We start from the raw sequence: 17703 nt of genomic DNA, 5'->3' as shown, positions 1-17703 counted from the left end.
GTAGATAGCTTTTGATAAGTTTCAACTTCGAAAAGCTTCTTTCCGCGCTGGAAACTGTCACAGGAATTGTCAACATAATTCTGTATGCATTAACGACACTCTTGGGCGGCATTGATGTTATCAGGAAGCATTTCTCGAAAAATCTTCAATTCTGCGCACAAGTCAATTCCGTCCAAATCGCGTGAATCTTCTGCGCGTAACATGTTGTCCAAATCCATGCAGCACTTTAACAAATAATCGTCGTTCAATGACCGCACCCTTCAAGTTGTATAGAAATCCAAAGATTGAAACATACTCTTCCAGTTGTTTGAATCTTTTTTCCATTCAGGTAAGTGCTTGATCCACTATCCAAAAGAAATATCCTATTCTGAAGGACTCCTCCGGCGAAGATGTTTCTTCGTCGTTACCCTCATAATCGAATTGTTTCTTCTTGCATCTGGCTCTTCGTTCCCTGAATTTCTGAGCTACGTTCATTTCGGATGCAATTTCCTTTGCTGCGATCATAGGATCGGAGAATCCGGTTTCCCGGTACTTTCTCAAGAAAGTAACAAGGCCTTTGATTTGCTGTATTGTCAAATCGAGCTGCATGTCAGCTAATTGCAAAGTTTTGCTGACAGCATTCACAGCAAATAAAATGTCATACCATATGATTAAGCTCAGAATAAACTCGAAGCTTTCGAGCTCATAATTTGCAAGACATTTGGCTTTACTTTTTACTAGCGGATCATTGGCGGTATCTGCGACAGTCTACAGTGCCTCCCTAACTTCTTTCGTCTGATAACGCAGCGCTTTCACACTTTCCAGGCGGCACTCCCACCGCGTTTCTGAAAGTGATTTTGTAGTCATGAAAGACACGGTTTATTCCAAAATTTCCACCTTTCAGCTGAGGCAGCAAAGCATTTATATTCTCTGTATGACACCAAAAAACGTCACTGCTTGGGAGTTGCATTTAGCCATGTCTCCTAAAACAAGGTCCAAATTATGGCAGTCACACGGAGTGTAAAATGTTCGACTGTTCATGCGAAGAATGTGCGCTTGAACTCCCTGGTGTTTTCCATTCATGTTCGCAGCATTGTCGTACCCCTGGCCACGACAATCGCCGATGTCCAGACCGAGGTTCGCCAGTGTGGCAAGAAGAGCTTCAGATAACCCCTTTCCTGTTGCGTTGTCCACATCAAGAAATTCGATGAAGTGCTCCACCACCTTCACTTCCGGATCTAATACGTCCACAAAACGCAATATTAAGGACATGTGCTCTTTGTGGCCAACATCAGGCGTGCAGTCAAGGATGACGGCAAAATATTTAGCAAGTTTCACTTTATCAATAATTTTCCCCTTTACTTCTGACGCCATCAGGTCGATAAGCTCGTTTTGGATCCTATGCCCGAGGTAATGGTCGTGAGCCTCGTCGTTCTTAATTCGGCGGAGATGTTCTTGCATGGTTGGATCGAATTTGGCCAGCATATCAACTAAGCCTAAAAACTCACCATTGTTCGGCGCATGAAGTTTCTCCGTTCTCCCACGAAATGCGCTGTTGTTTTCGGCAAGGTGCTGTACAATCGCTAGAATTCTTGTTAACACTGCGCGCCAATGCAGCTTTTCTTTTCTAATTCGTTCTAGCATCATGTTATCTATTGCGCTACCATTGGACATTCTCCGAGCTGATTCCAACCACGGTGTCATGCACTTAACGTGATTTACAGACTCTTCGTGGTGTTGAAATTTATCGCCAAGATGCTTCCAGTTGCAGCAGCCTTCGTTTGCTAATTGGCCTCTAGTAGCTGTCGTGCCAAACAACTTACAAGGAAAGCAAAATACTCTGTCTGTGATCTTCGAATAACTTAGCCATCGCCTATCCACTGTTTCTCCGTTCGGCATCCTCCGTGTAAAGAAATTGTTCGAAAAATGTCTGTTACCTTCGTCCTTTGGGTATTCACAGTCACTTAGCCTGATTGGACCCTTCTCCACTAACATGTCACGCACTTCACTGTTAATATGTTTCCAATTACCTGGATCATATATGTCCTCGAACAGTGTGCTCGTCGTTTGAAGAGTGTCATCAGTATGCAGAGGAATGGTCGCGCTTTCACAGGAGAGGTCACTTTCTGGGTCTGTTGCAACAACGTTGTCCCCAGAGAATTGCACCAAGTTTTCATTGTTGCTTGTGCGACAACAGGGCGTAGAAACAGTTTGGTTGCCGGCTAGTTTGTTTTCTTCGTCGGACGCAAAACTTGGTATCACAACCTGGTATGTCGCATCACACCGGTCGCTCACAGTCACAGACAAATCATCATCCGTGTTCTCAAGTTTTTGGTGTTGATCCGCTGATTTTACCGCTACAACAAACTTGTCCTAAGATCCCTTTTGCTTCTGAATGAAATCTTCTTTATATTTCCGTTTCTTGGCTTTCGTAGCCCCACTTTCGTATTTACGTAATTTGTCTCTGTCTCTGCCACTCATGATGGTCACTTATTCTTTGCCCAATAAACGAATAATCGGAAGACACTCACGCACTAATCATAATATTACGTATCCATATCTCACTACGACTGCGCGGTCCGAATTCCGAAGCAAAACTGAGGTGCTACACAAGGCGTGCAATAGGAGCTATTTCTTGGAAGCGATGACTCAGAGGTGTCCGTAGCAACAGGACCACTCTTCTGACCCAAAAGCAACAAACATCATGACTTCTCACTCTATTTCGACAACAAAGAAAAGTTGAGATAAGGCCATTTAGAGTCACGTGCATGGCATTAGCGTCGCTTTGTTTGCTGACCCATTGTTAATCCGAAACTCAATGGCGTAATTATTACGGTACTTTAAAACCAAAAATATCATGCTAAACGCTTTCATAGTAATGGTGTAGATTTCGGGAATTTAAGGCTTCTAAAAGTAAATTATCGAGTAAGAAGTTCAGGTTTATGAAAACTGGTTTCCGAATAAATCCACCCCCAAAGGCCGCCTCTGCCTGGTCTGATCCCAGCTCACGCCAAGTGAATCTTGTGGTGGAGAAACACTATGCGTCAGTTTTCTCGTTGTTCTCCCGTTTCCTCCCACTTTATTCATTCCACAATTACATTCATTTCTCATCATCACCGTCTCATTTAGCCTAGCCGGCATAATCGTGGGACGTAAAACTGAAAGATTTCATTTCATTAAAAAAAATTCCTAGTTCTAAAAAATCTCTCTGAAGAAGCTGAACGAATGACGCCGACGACTTTCGTAGTTTAATTTATAACACCTGCATATATGAGAAACATCCCATACATTATGCACAATACAGCATGTCTAGTAAGTATGAGTTTTCTTCTTTTTAACTGTACAATTATAGAGTTGAAAATTTATAGCCAGTGGCGAGTCGTGCCATTTTCACCTAGTAATCACAAGATTTCCTAACGTTAAGATCATTTTTTAAAGTCAGGCCAGAGAAGAGAGTCACAATAAATAATTTTCCGTGGTAAATAGAAAGATTATTCTCTTTTAAATTTAGAACAACACTGCAATTCTTGCGACGGCAAAGATATGTTACTGTATTCTGTGTCTGTAATAATACTACAGCTTTTCCTTCTATTTACAAAGGACGAGGCCCACAAAATAGCTTTAATAAAAATATTACTTCCACAAAGACAGTTGTGAAATTCAAAATTCGAAAGTTGAAAATGTCTCGTTTCGAATCTATCCCTTTGCGTAACTCTGATTTTCAACTTTTGTAAAACATGGGCAGGATCGGCCACTCTCACTATCGTAAGACGGAGGGTATAACATATTTTCTTATGCACTAAGTCCTCAGCAATGAGAAATCTCTTACTTTTAATATTTCAGAGTAACACTCAGTTATACCCGAAGTATATAAAAGTAAGAATCATTAGTTATTTCATTTAATGTAGAACAAGTTTAAAAACTTAAGTACGAAATAATAATAATTTAAAAAAAAAGGGATTGCAAGATTCTCGTACAACAGAAAATCTTCCAAGTATCCTTTGTACGAACCTTAGTTCTATGGTACAATTACTTTTACACTCAAAAATAATAAGCTTAAGTTGTTGCTAACCTAAGATCTGGTTATCTCATATTATATCGTAAATTGAAAGAGTTTTCAATAGTTAGTGTTTGAGGCAATAATATGCACAGTTTGGGATTGTGATACGCCACAAGCTTTCGGAAAGTGAAAACGCCAAAGATTTTTTGTTTTAGCTGATTTACCAGATCTCATCCAAGTCACCCCTTTACAGGAGCGACAGAACCCAGGATAAGAAAAGGTTGCTCACTTTTACACTACAAAAATATTATTATAACTCATATCGCTCAAACACAATTGTCAGTGCTAGTGGTTATGCCGTACAATAGGTTTTTTTTTTCTTTTTCGGAGCAAATAAGCAGTCGGCAGACAGAGAAAAAGGATTGGACTTCAATATTAATACTTTAATATATGATTTTGTAAAATTCAAAATAAACGTATTTTCATGTTGAAACCTTTTCCTTTACTTCAATGCTATTTCTGTATTTTTTACAGTGAACTAAACTACACTTCCGGTCCAAGAGCCCTCAGGGGCCAGAAACTACCAGCCGGCTTGTGACACTAGTACCCTTGGAGTGCAGTGTGACTAACATATCGTCTCCCTTTATAGTTAATGGTCGCTGTCTACACCGGAGTTCAAGAAAGTTACTTTCAAGCAGCCTACTTTCTTTCAAGTAGCTCCCGAACTTCTCTCACGACGATGCGTAGACACCACAATGCTAACACTATTTGGTGAGTGCAAACCATCACCCATCTTTTCGTGGACCAAACCCAACACTGCTTGATTTCACTAATCTCAGAAGTGGTACTTGAGTGCAGTTACTGTGTTTGCCATATTAATTTGCTTTCGGTGTGAAAGACTAATGTGTCTATTTCTCGGGTGGTATGAAGAAATGGAGTCATTTAATGTGTGTTGTAAGCGAGTCAACCAGCTAAGCTACCAAAGGCCAAGTCCTCAACGCCAAATATTTTTCTTACTATTGTGCAGTCTTCTTCAAAAATTTTGGACAGTTTTCTTTCTTTTGAATGACTTATTGTGTATGAGATGTTAATGTTCCAACGTTGTCCACAGAAGATTCACTTCTTTTATAATTCCAACTATGAAAATAATGTAGGATTTCACACTCCAACTGGTTTACAGTGCAAACTTACGAGCAAATTTGCTGCAAGTTATTTTAATGGTGATTTTGAAGTTTTATTAAACTGCTGCAAACTTGCTGGTAACTGCAGTGAAAGTTTACACGTCTGCACTGTATACTTGCTGGAAGTGTGCAACAAGTTCACTGTATGATCTGGTCTGCAGTTATACAAACTTTCGAGACACACATTTTCCCTCGCTACCTTAAAGTTTGTAAGAATTAAAATACTTACAGCAAATGATGCAACCAGAAATGCCGCATTCACCCTTTTCTGCGCATCCATTGTCGTATAATGCACGATTTTCTTCTTCGCCAGAGAAAAAGACTGTAAGAATATCAACGCCAATTAAAATCAGTACTGCACATTACACACGCAAAAATATAACCTATTTTATGAAAGTCGGAGATATTCGAGAAGTATTATCTAGAAATCGTCGGCGCTACGCCGAAATCATCACTGTGCAATTCCGCAACTTTCCCTTAAGTGCATATTCAGTAACGAAATCAACTTCATAAAGTGTAAAATATTCTCTTTGGTTTCATTTAAACACACTTTCTACTGCAAAAGAGGATAGTTGATCTCTTTAGAAAGCTGCAAAACATAATTTCAAACCAAGATTGTCCATTTTCATCACCTGCAACTTCGCATAGCGCCGACGATAAGTAGTTGGAAACCACAATAGAATCTAAAGCATGGGATATGTTACGAACTGCGGAAGAGATATACATTATACTGACCTATAGAGAAACTTAATCTTTTAAAACTATACACACATACATTAATAAAAACGCTAAAAACAATTTGACCAGGAATTCTATGGGAATTCAATTTGTTCCATTCCAAACTAATGAAAAATATTGCTGATTTCTAGTGTGGCTCATCCAAAGAATAGCAACCGAATCTGGTTTCAAGCATATATTAACTTTGATTACTCAACACATAAATAAACACAATAAAACTGATTCAACATCAATAAAACATATGCAAAGAACAAACTGAAGATAATGACACCGAATCCTGAAATACTGGTAATTCAGTCTGATGTTCGGGAAAGCACATACGAACTCATACGTACAGGTACATAAACCTAATTATAAGATTCTCTCCTTATATGTATACCTCGTATACATAATTACGTGCTGTAATTGAATGAAAACCTATACCACAAAATAGTATTTTCCCTATACTTACCATTTTATATATACCAACAAAAAGATTGGGACATTGGATATCTCGAGAAACATCCTACAATATAAAATTCCGAAATACGTGTCCAATATTTTTAAAAGATCTATTTAACTTTCCTACAAAGAAATTGTCCATCACTTCCTAAGGCGGGGGAAGTGGAGACAGGGCACCCTTAAATTTCAAATGTAAATCTGCTGTTTCTATTGCAGATTAGGATTCTCCGACCAAAAATACACAAATTTTACTTGAAGCCCTTTTCCGTTATCTTTCTAAATGATGTTGAACCCCCCAAAAAAGAAATTACATTGAATGTTATCTTAAGTTCGTGATTAACAAAATATATCCACAAATTCGATTGCAACTTAAACATCAAGAAAAACGCCACCAATATTTTAAAAAAGATCTATTCAACACTCATAAAAGGAAGTCACCTCCCATTTCCTACGACGGAGACGGGGTAAATTCAAAATTTTAAATGAAAATCATATTTTTATTGCAGATTCGGATTCTGTGACCGCATATACGAAACATTCAATGGCACACTATTTCATTATCTTCCTAGAAGCCCTACAATAAATACATGAATAACCATCGTATGTCATTTGAGGTTGATAATAAACGGGAACTTACTTCAAGCAAAAAGGTGTGCACTGTGATGTTGATGTTAAGATTAACAAAAATGACATGTATGGATCTTTAATTATTTTTCAAAAAGATTGACTAAACCAGATGATGCTTAAATATTGATTTTCATGAATAATAACATTAATCGGACCTTCATCACCTTAGAATGATCACAGAGATTCCAAGATGCAAATAAATCTTATATGTATATAAACAGGGTGTTAATGAACTAGATCGACAAACTAAAATAGGTAATTCCCCACATCAGAACAAGGAAAAAATCATATGTACCCGTGGTCAAAAGTGCATAGTTTCAGAGCTAGGACTGTCCAAAAACGTGGGAAAATAAACTTTAGGGTCAAACGTCTCCTAAACTATTAGGTATTGAGCTAAGGCGGCATGTTATTGTCTTAGACTTGTAATCCGCTCTAGCCAAAAATGCATGAAACTGAATCGTTCAGTGGGGATATAAGGGAGTCCCCCACAAGAATTGGGGGCTCCCGGATATTTCATTAGGACAGATGGGTCCGATTCACGACAGATAGAACAACGTACTACCAAGTAGAAAAGGTCGTGGGAAGATCATTAATATTTTGAACACAACCAAGATGGCGAAGGATTTTGGTGTGTTGTGTGTGGTTGTATAACTATAATTGGGCTGAAGCAGTGGAAAAAGGAAAAACAAAACGGAATGATTTTATTTTACTTCATTCCATCTGCAGGTTTATAAACCACAGTCATGATATTTGTGCTAAAAGACACATACATTAATAATACGTAGCGATTTCGAATGAATTGATCCAATGAGGAGATGCGAGAAAATAGGAGTATCCCCACAAAAAGGAGAAAAAAGAAATAGATACAATGTGTTTCATTACAAACTCACTTGGTTGTAGATCTAAAATGGAACCCCTTGCCATATAGGTGGACCTTACACTGAGTTACCATTATCCCTTTTTCTCCTCCCACGCAGCGAATAACAAATTGTTTACAACGTATGGCAGCTGATGACACATAAAAGCTACAATACTGGTTATGTAACAAAAAGGGAGAAAAGTCGTGTTACGAAGGTAGATATCTCGAGAAGAGTAAGTAACTTATCCTTTCAGATTTGTTTGAAACCAATTAACTTTCCACATTGTTGCCTCTTAGGCTAAAGGAAGCGGATAATTAAAGACACATGAAAAGAGTTGATCCAGTGAAAATATGCCATACAATGGGAGAACGCCGAAAAAACCCAGGGATACTTCTGGAAAGGCAGTCTAAAAGAATTCTTAAACTATGTTCATTAATCATAATTTAAAGAAAATAAGCAGCCATTCACCTCATACATTATTCCATTATGTTCCTGAATGTTTTCTAGAATTACGTTGAATGTGTTTGTAAGAATTTCCTCTGAGGTTCCATAATAACAACACATTTTTCTCTTACAAATTTTCTGGAAAAAACATTAATTCATTTTTGAAAAATAGTTGATGCATAGAATGGTTCATACCATCATAACGCATAGTTCCTATTTTCCGTATCTTTCAACACTTGCTCTGTATCTTTATTATATCTTTGCGGCAATAATTAATATTTTCCATCTAAATGTACTAAAGCTCTTTCACCTGCACATCGTGTTTGAATGAATTTCCAAAATGTCATTTCGTAAGTATTGTCTTTTTCTGAATCTTGTAGTTTAACAGGTTTCAAAACAGTAATATCATTTTTCTTGCTTAAATTGGAAGCAATTTCTTATTTACTATAAAGAAAATCTTTGATTTAAACACAGAATTCAACAGTTGGGTTATCACCTTTTGGCTCAGTATATTTAAGCTTTAACCCATACCACTTATCATTTTATCAGTTGTTTCGCAAATCTAGGTGGAAGAAATATCTTACAGTTTTCACACTCAAGTAAACTATTTCTATCGAACTTAGTATTTATTTTGTACATTTTTATAATCTGATGTTCCACGTGTAATTCTCGTAAACCTTTAACCGGTCTCTGTTCTAGGTTTCCAAGCTTCTTTAAAAATTCAATGTGTTCTGCCATGTTTATTTAATAGAAAATCTTTATTTAAAAAATTCATTTTTAATCTACCATTATGAGATTATCCCATTGCCTTTATGAGAAATATACCTCATAAAAGTACTAAAAACTAAACCTAAAACAATTATAATCGCGTAACAAATTGTATTAGCTACTTTTTCTGCAAAATATACAATTATTATATCTGTTCTCTCACTTATAGATACATTCCTTCTCTTACTACAATTAATCATATACATTGGTCTATTTTTAATGAACTTGTCTGGATTTTAATACGTTTCCGTATTTCCACAAGTTATTTCTTTATATGCAGTGTAATCTTCATACATCATAATCATTATTATAAATACCTAGTTTTCCATTCTTTTCGAAAGACCTCCTATCTCCCATTTTGAGGTAAAGATTCTTAACTTTACAATGATCAAATCTACTAGAATCTGCAGTCTGATTATTGCTTTTATCAGTTTGATAAGTTACAATATCATGCATATTAAATCGTGTAGAATTAAATTCACTAGTTACATGAAATTCTAAGAGGCTTCTACATTCTTTCGTATACATTGATAAGTGTGAAATGAAAACATAAGCTTAGGTTCTTTAAGAATATTTAACTTTAACTTGCTTTCGTAATTTGGTTCATACTCTACAAGTGGCATTCTTTTTTCCATGCCCCTTATTGTTATTTTACCATCATGGAGCGCTGTTGCAACTCCTTCTGACCATTTATATGAAACATCATTATTATTACCAGCTTTTATAAATGTTATCCTCAATGCACCTTTCATCATAACCTCTTTATAATCACTTGAAAAGTCCGGAGTTAATATTCGCTTACATAAAACTAAAATCCTTTCTCAATCCTAGTTTACCATCTGTTTCGAAACCTGCTCGTTTTAACTATTGAACTTCGAGTTTAGAAATCTTTAAAGTTCCCATAGTTGTAGATATTATTCCAGGTAGATCAATACTTTCTATAATTACTCCATGTGATCTAATTTCTCTGCTAGAGTAGAAGAATGGGAAAAAATATTTGTAAGTCTTATTGTATCATTAGCTCCAAATGTCATTCCAGCTTGATGACCTACCACTTCAAATTTCATAGAAGTGTGTTCTGTGAGGATGAATAAATCCATCTCGTACATCAAAGTCAAATTCAATATCTTTGTTAGGTTCATTCAAATTATTACATGGTCATTTATTTGCTGTCAAACTTTGCAACTCACAACTCTCAATACTCCCCATACTACTTATTATAAAGAAAATATCGAAGAAAATTACAATCCCATCCAAAGTTTAGCATTCATAGCAGTAACAACTTCAAAAGTTGCGTGTCTTTCACCAATTGATGCATCTTCAATAAACACTAATTTCCAAGGTTGATTTTCTAATTCTTGCAATATGTCTTGGGGCTGTATTTCTATTATCTCCAAAGTATATATCATATTCTCTACAAGTTTCATCTAATTTGATAATAAACTTAGCTCCTCTTTCTAACCTTTTTATTAATTTGGTGTCTTATAGTTAACCCTCCAAATCTCCCTGAAAGCAGGACTGTATCTTAATGTATCATTGGAGTTGGTAAGACTCCTCACCACCACACCCGTTAGGTCACTAAGACAGCTCCATATTAAATTGACCGCTTTTACTAATTTAGGAGCTCGCCTGAGGATTATCCAATCGTAATCGTTATTACCATTGGTTTTGGTTATTACGGGAGTTTCCCCAAAACGTTTCCAAATACAAGTGGTAGATTAGGCTCTAAAGAAGTCTTCGCAACAAGGTGTGCATTGCACTGCTTTTTTCAAGTGTAACTGCTTTCCGGATCTGCTTCCCTGGTGTCTCACCAACTAGTATTTTCAGAAGACCTGAACTAAACTGGTTAAGACATCAAAGAACATTTCCAAAAATGAATTAGAGAACTTTTCCCGGATCGCCCTCAGATCACAGCAATGAGTTGCGGATCGAGCACCGAGAGGTCCGGATATCACGTCTTGAGATCCTCACGGACATTCAGATCATCGCTCAGACCACGAAACATAAAAATATGGTTCATACACGCAACAGAAACATATCAAATAGAATAATATTGTGCTTATTTATGGAATGCACTATCTGTAAAAAATGTAGAAGAAAAACAATCAAAACTAAACCCTGATATAGCCGTAAACCCCTAATTATTTCCTGTAATGTAAAATTACACTTCATATTTCACGACGTTGGACTCTTTTCTTTTTGTATTACATGTGTAAGTGGATGAAATATTTGAGGTTTACCACAAACACTTTTCTCACACTATGAAAGAGTGCACATTGGGGATTAGCACTGTTGGATAACACAAAAGAAATCCCACGACGTAAGTTCCTAGCTGATGCGAAAAACTCGGTAAAACGTTGACGGTAGTATCCAGCACAATAAGTACAAGTAGTCACTATCCACAATTAGGACATTGGTGGGAACCGTTTACTACTTATAGGCATTGGGTTTGCGGACCCGGGACTTCACTGAAGAGGGCTAGCCACTGTACAAGTCATTGGGTGGCTTCTAGACGTATGCCTCTTTACTTAATTCTATAGCGAATTAAAAGAACGTGTTTGCTACATTGACACGCGGAGAAAACCCCCTAGAGTTGAGGTGTTCTAGATCTGAGCTGGGTTGACGGACTGGCCAATGTTGACACTTTATTTTAAAATAATCAGGTTAAGCCACCTATATGGATACACCTATTTTATGTTAAAGGAATTTGCGTTAATTCATAGTTCACTGGCTACAGCGCACAACACGATAACTTCGTCATGAGAAAATGGAGATAAAAACGGGCTGATAGTTATGATTGGCGGCGGCAATTCGTCCAAGCAGCGGGTCTACTCTGCCCTGCCTCCAGTATTTCCATAAATAATTGAAGAAAGCACTTAATTTAGTTCCAAATAACTATATAATGTAGTCTTTGCATATTAAAAATCAAGTAAGAAACACTGGGGATCCAAGTAATAGAAATATGATTTTAATACATGTAGGTAAGATAATGAACGTGATCTTGGTTACTCACTAAAATCTTCTCACCGCTACACAAAATTTCACATATATGTATGGGTGAACGATAAAAGAATGTTTTGTTGTTGGTTCGTGGGAAAGAATTTGAATTATTATCAGTTTCCATTGACGAAAAAAAATATTTGAGTCGCAGAAATAAACTATGAATTGAAGAATGATTTCTGTCTCCAAAATATACAAAGCGCCCAAAAATATTAATGTAACGTAGTAACGGTTACATAATTTGACTCCCGACAAGGAACCCTGTCAAGTGCACACAAAGTACACGTTCAGAATTTCTGGCGGTTTAAGAAACTGAAAAAAAATAATTGGTTTCTCACCAAAAATTGCAATCAATTAGCTGCCAAGACTCTATGGTGTGAGAACAAATTAAATGCATGAAGGTTTAGTGGTTTTTAAGTTAAGGGCTATTTAAAAGTCGTTTGAACTCATTAATCACTCACAACAGCAAAACATGTTGAAGTTCCTACATGAGCAATATACAATGCACCTGTTCCATAAAGTGATGATTCTTTATAATAACTGTTTTAGTTGCATTTCGCTATGTTCTGTGTCTTCGTATGAAGAAATCTCTGTTGTCTTCCTGAGTTGAATATCACACGTTGGTTTCCCTGCGTTGAGTTTCCCCGATAACTTTTGCTTTCCCTTTTTCACTGAAACTGTGCAGAAAGCGTATACACAGGTATTTAAATTCTTACTTATTATTTAAAATGCTTTTCGTAACACCTGAAAATGTTTCAAGTATCCCGGTTCGAACACCTTATATTGTATAATATTAAGTTGATATATACACACAATAAATATTCAGAGAAACATAAACTTCAAAAATTATTACCGAACATTTCAATAGAAGTCAATAAAAAATTCTCCTTTTAGAATATACTTTTATATGTATTTAAAACATTAAAACATAAACGAATATGCAAATAGCAAAAAGTGTAAAACGTATTAAGATATTGAAATTATTGTGTTTCAATATTCTTGTTATAGAAAAGAATTGTAGAATTGTAGACAAAGTAAAATGAATGAAAATATACTTTATCGATTGGGAATATGCAAACAGAAATAAGCTTTCCACCTGACCCGTTTTCTCTCTCGAATCAAGTTAATGCTTTGTGTGGTTTAGGGGAAAAGAACGAACTGTTTTTTCCAAAAAAAATAAACGTGTCAAAGCTGATATCCGTAGTGATTCAAAAAACTAACGTCAATCTCTATATATATTATATATATATATATATATATATATATATATATATATATATATATAGGGTGAGTCAAAATAAGTGTTACAAGCCAATATCTCGCGAGCTATACATCATATAAGAAAAATATTAAGAGACAATGTGCAATACAGAGGGGCCTAAGAAATGAGTCAAACATTAGGTTTCCCCCGCCCCCATTTTGGGGGAGGGGGTGAACGTGAAATTTTCAAATGAGAACATAGGTCGAGTGATACCTTGTTTGATAGATCGTGGAAAGCCAAACAGCTTCGTACAACATTTGTTTTCATTTTGGGGAAGCCTGTTTCAAAATGGCCGCCAAAAATGGTTCCACATTCAGATAGAAAGTGCAGTGTTCAAATTGAGTATTACACGCCAATATCAAGCGAACTACGCATCAAATAAGAAAAGTGTTAAGAGTCAAGGTACAATACAGAAAGCCTGAAATTTGTGTTAAAGAAGTTCCCTCGCCCCGCTTTTGTATGGAGGGGTGTACATGGAATTTTCAAATCGCAACATAGGGCGAGTGATACCTCTTTGATAGATCGTGAAATACCAAACAGCTTACTACAAAAGTTGTTTTGATTTCAGGCAAGCCTGTCACAACAGCATTACCACAACCTAATATCCTGTAAAGTAGTAGAATAACGTTTACTAATTCTACGGGTATGTGCGATGTTAAAAATTGTAATTTCTATCACTGTAAAGCAAATAATTTCAACACTTACCATGTTACAAATGATGCTCGATTTGTCCTCCATCCTGCTCCACACACCTCCGTAAGCGGCAGCATAGGGATGTTCGTACATCATGTAGCATCTCTGGAGTGATATATGCACACACACCATGGATACGCGCCTTCATATCACCAGTAGTTGTTGGTACATTGGACATTACCCGATCCTTAACCCCAGAGGAAAAAATCAAGTGGGTCAGGAGATCGTGGAGTCCAGTGAATAGGACCTCGACGCCCAATCCATTTATTCGCCATACGGTGGTCCAATAAGGCTCTGACCTGGCGTGCGTTGTGTGCTGGAGCACCATCATGTTGATACCACATTCTTATACGTTCAGCGAAAGGAATATTCTCTAACAACTACGGGTATAGTACATCACTGATAAATGCGGCATAGGTATCACCAGTAAGACGTCCATCAAAAAAATATGGCCCAATGATATGGTTACCAAGGATGCCACACCATACATTAAGAGACCACTGATGCTGATGAGCAACTTGTCTCTGCCATAGTGGATTTTTCCTAGCCCAATAATGCATATTATGTCGGTTTACGTGTCCTGTGTTTGTAAATGTACCTTCATCGCTAAACAAGATGGTGGATATGAAGTTGCGCTGTCTGTTTTCCATACCTTCCAACCATAGACAAAATTACAATCTAGCATGAAAATCATTGCCAGATAGTTCCTGATGTAAGATGATATGATAGGGATGAAACATGTACTCGTGCAAAATACGCACTACAGATCTTTGGCTAACTCCACTCGCTGAGCGAGGTGTCTCGTGATAACATGTAGGTCTACATGCACTGCTGCCAATATTCCTGTTGCACGTTCTTCATTGGTTGCAGAGCGGTAACGACCCATACCTCGTGTCCGGACAGGCCTACCATGTTGCCGCAAACGTCTCTCCAATCGCAGAAATGCCATATGAGATGTTTGTTGGCGTTGGGGATAGCGCATTGCATACATTCGTGCCGCGTTACGATAGTTTCTTCTACATTCACCCAACACGAGCAACATATCTACACAATGATCAAACACCACCATTGCTCTATTCAAACGCTACCCAAACTAATAATATTAATGCGATAGTGTTCGTTTCCTTGTACGGAAAACTTATCACCAAAGTTGATAACTCGTTCTTTCTACGCTTTTGAACCGTTCAAAACACAACTACAGCCCCTACCTACAATATCCACACTGCCACTTCCCTTTAAGTCACTAACACTCTCACTAACAGCTAGGCAATGTAACATCAATGATGATTTTACGTTGAACACTACTACTCAACAAGAAAAAAATAATACCATACTATTCACATTGCATGAACAAACAACACACAGGTACATTCAAATGTTCTCAGTAGAACAATGAAAATCACATTCCCCGTCCCCTGTGTGAATGCAATATACAACGTTATCGTTGTACTATGTTCCGAAGGCCATCGGTTCCATTCCCCAGGCAATGAAGTTGACGGGCTCTCCTTACTCTAACTGGGCACATGTTGAGATGTTGCCTACAAGCAAGGCCTAATAAGTACCTTCCTATCCCTTTCTCATAGGATTGTAGTGAGTGAGAAACGACGTCTTTGCGCATACCTATTAGTATTATTCATTGTCTTATTATTTTCATTCATATTATTATTATTATTATTATTATTACTAGTTTTATTATTACTTTTCGTAGTAGTATCCTCCTCCTCCTCCTCCTCCTTCTTCTTCTTCTTCTTATTATTATTATTAATATTACGTTAACCCTTATAGGTCGATTTTGCCCCCGAACATTTTACTTGTTATTCACTTACAGTATGATGATGGAACCTCGTGTTCGACATATTTTTAGGCCTGTCTGTATTGTACATTGACTCTTAACACTTTTTTATTTGATGCAATAATTCGCGGGATATTGGCTTGTAACACGTAGTTTGAACACTGCACTTTCTATCTGAATGTGGAACCATTTTCGGCGGCCATTTTGCAACAGGCTTGCCGGAAATCAAAACAATTTTTTTTTACTAAGCTGTTTGGTTTTCCATAATCTATCAAACAAGGTATCAGTCTACCTATATTCAAATTTGAAATTTTAAAAATGGTCCCGGATCCCCATGATGGGGCCCTGGGGCACCACGACAACACCATTCCACGTTGCCTATGGCGTTTACCTTTTTCATTTTTTGTTTCATGTTTTTCTACTTAGCCGTTTAAGATTTATAAGTACTGGAAATTTTATCTGCTACAGGACCAATTTTGGGGTCTATCTTGAAAACGGTGCCCCATATAAAAATTGTTTCCTACAAAAATTGTTCAATTTTTCAAGCTCTTTCGAACGAGGTATCACTCGAGCTATGTTCCCATTTGAAAATTTCACGTTCACCCCCTCCCCCCAAAATGGGGGCGGGGAAAACCTAATGTTTGACTCACTTCTTAGGCCCCTCTGTATTGTACATTGTCTCTTAATATTTTTCTTATATGATGTATAGTTCGCGAGATATTAGCTTGTAACACTTATTTTGACTCACCCTGTATATATATATATATATATATATATAACGGAATTGTTATTTCGTGATATTCATCAAGGGAACCTGATGTGCCATAAGGTCAAAACAATATATGTTAGCCATGTGAAAGGTCGAGACTTGATTCAATGATGTTCCGGACAAACGTAATTTCACAAGAAATGGGATAAACAACACCCGCAACTGGCATCGTTGGAGTTACGAAAATCCGAGAGCAATCACTGTTAGACAATATCAGGAACGACTTTCTGTCAACGTTTGGGCGGGGACTCTTTGTGATCAGATAATCGGTTCCTTTGTGTTGCCCCAGTGTTTGACTGGTGACTATTATTTACATTTCCTGCGCCACGAATTGCCGGTACTGCTGGAAGATGTGAATTTGGAAACTCGGGTGTCTATGTACTTCCAGCACGACGGGGCTCCCTCCCATGCCACACGACCTGTATGTCACTATCTTGACTCCAAGTTTCCTAATCGTTGGATAGGTCGCGGAGGACACAGGTCGCTGATTCACTGGCCACCCCACTCCCCAGATCTTACACCTTTGGATTTTTGCTTGTAGGGGTGGTTGAAGGACATTGTGTACAGACGGAGGACCAATTCACGAGAAGACTTACTCCAGAATGTTCAACAGGCATTCAATACCGTCAAAGAGCGACGAGCAGACATCCATCGGGCAACAATGCATGTCATGAGGCGCACTGCAAAGTGCATTCAGGAGGAAGGTGATATCTTTGAAAATGCGCTGCACGCTCCAAATAAATAATGTTGAAGATGAACGCTAGTAGTGTTGCGTCTGGGTCTGCCGTCGTGCCTGCCATTGTATTCAACTACATTCTTATTGTGCTCTAATTAATGTACTTTTCGACTATTATTAAACTCATAAGTATCACAATGGTATTAATCCACGTGATTGTAGATTGACTCTTATAAGGTTTCACAATTCTTCGAATAATACAGAAATACCAATAACATTCCAATAAAAGATATAATTACTATATAAGTGTTCAATCAACAGAATTTTTGGTTCCAGTAGAAATCTTTCTTTTACGATTAAATTCTTTCGTAAGCATTTTTCTCTGCTTTCTAATGAAGACACTAAATTGGCATTTCATCTGGGTTTGTAGTATATAGCATCGTTTCCCCCCGATTAGATCCTGCTAGTCTATTG

At 37.3% G+C, this 17703-nt stretch overlaps 1 protein-coding gene across 6 annotated transcripts in view; it reads right to left on the bottom strand.

The window, feature by feature from the left end:
• Nucleotides 1-17703, bottom strand: part of Cdc14 (cell division cycle protein 14) — a 1408510-nt gene that overhangs the window by 996398 nt on the left and 394409 nt on the right. For all 6 annotated transcript variants that reach the window (XM_081762627.1, XM_081762626.1, XM_081762628.1 and 3 more), the window contains exon 3: nucleotides 5390-5482. In XM_081762627.1, coding sequence (XP_081618753.1) covers nucleotides 5390-5482 — 93 coding nt within the window. The remainder of the gene's footprint in view (nucleotides 1-5389; nucleotides 5483-17703) is intronic.

The sequence above is a fragment of the Thermobia domestica genome, chromosome 6, assembly GCF_964235325.1.
Source record: "Thermobia domestica chromosome 6, izTheDome1.hap1.1, whole genome shotgun sequence".
NCBI classification, from domain to species: Eukaryota; Metazoa; Arthropoda; class Insecta; order Zygentoma; family Lepismatidae; genus Thermobia; species Thermobia domestica.
This window is presented reverse-complemented; position numbering and strand designations above follow the sequence as displayed.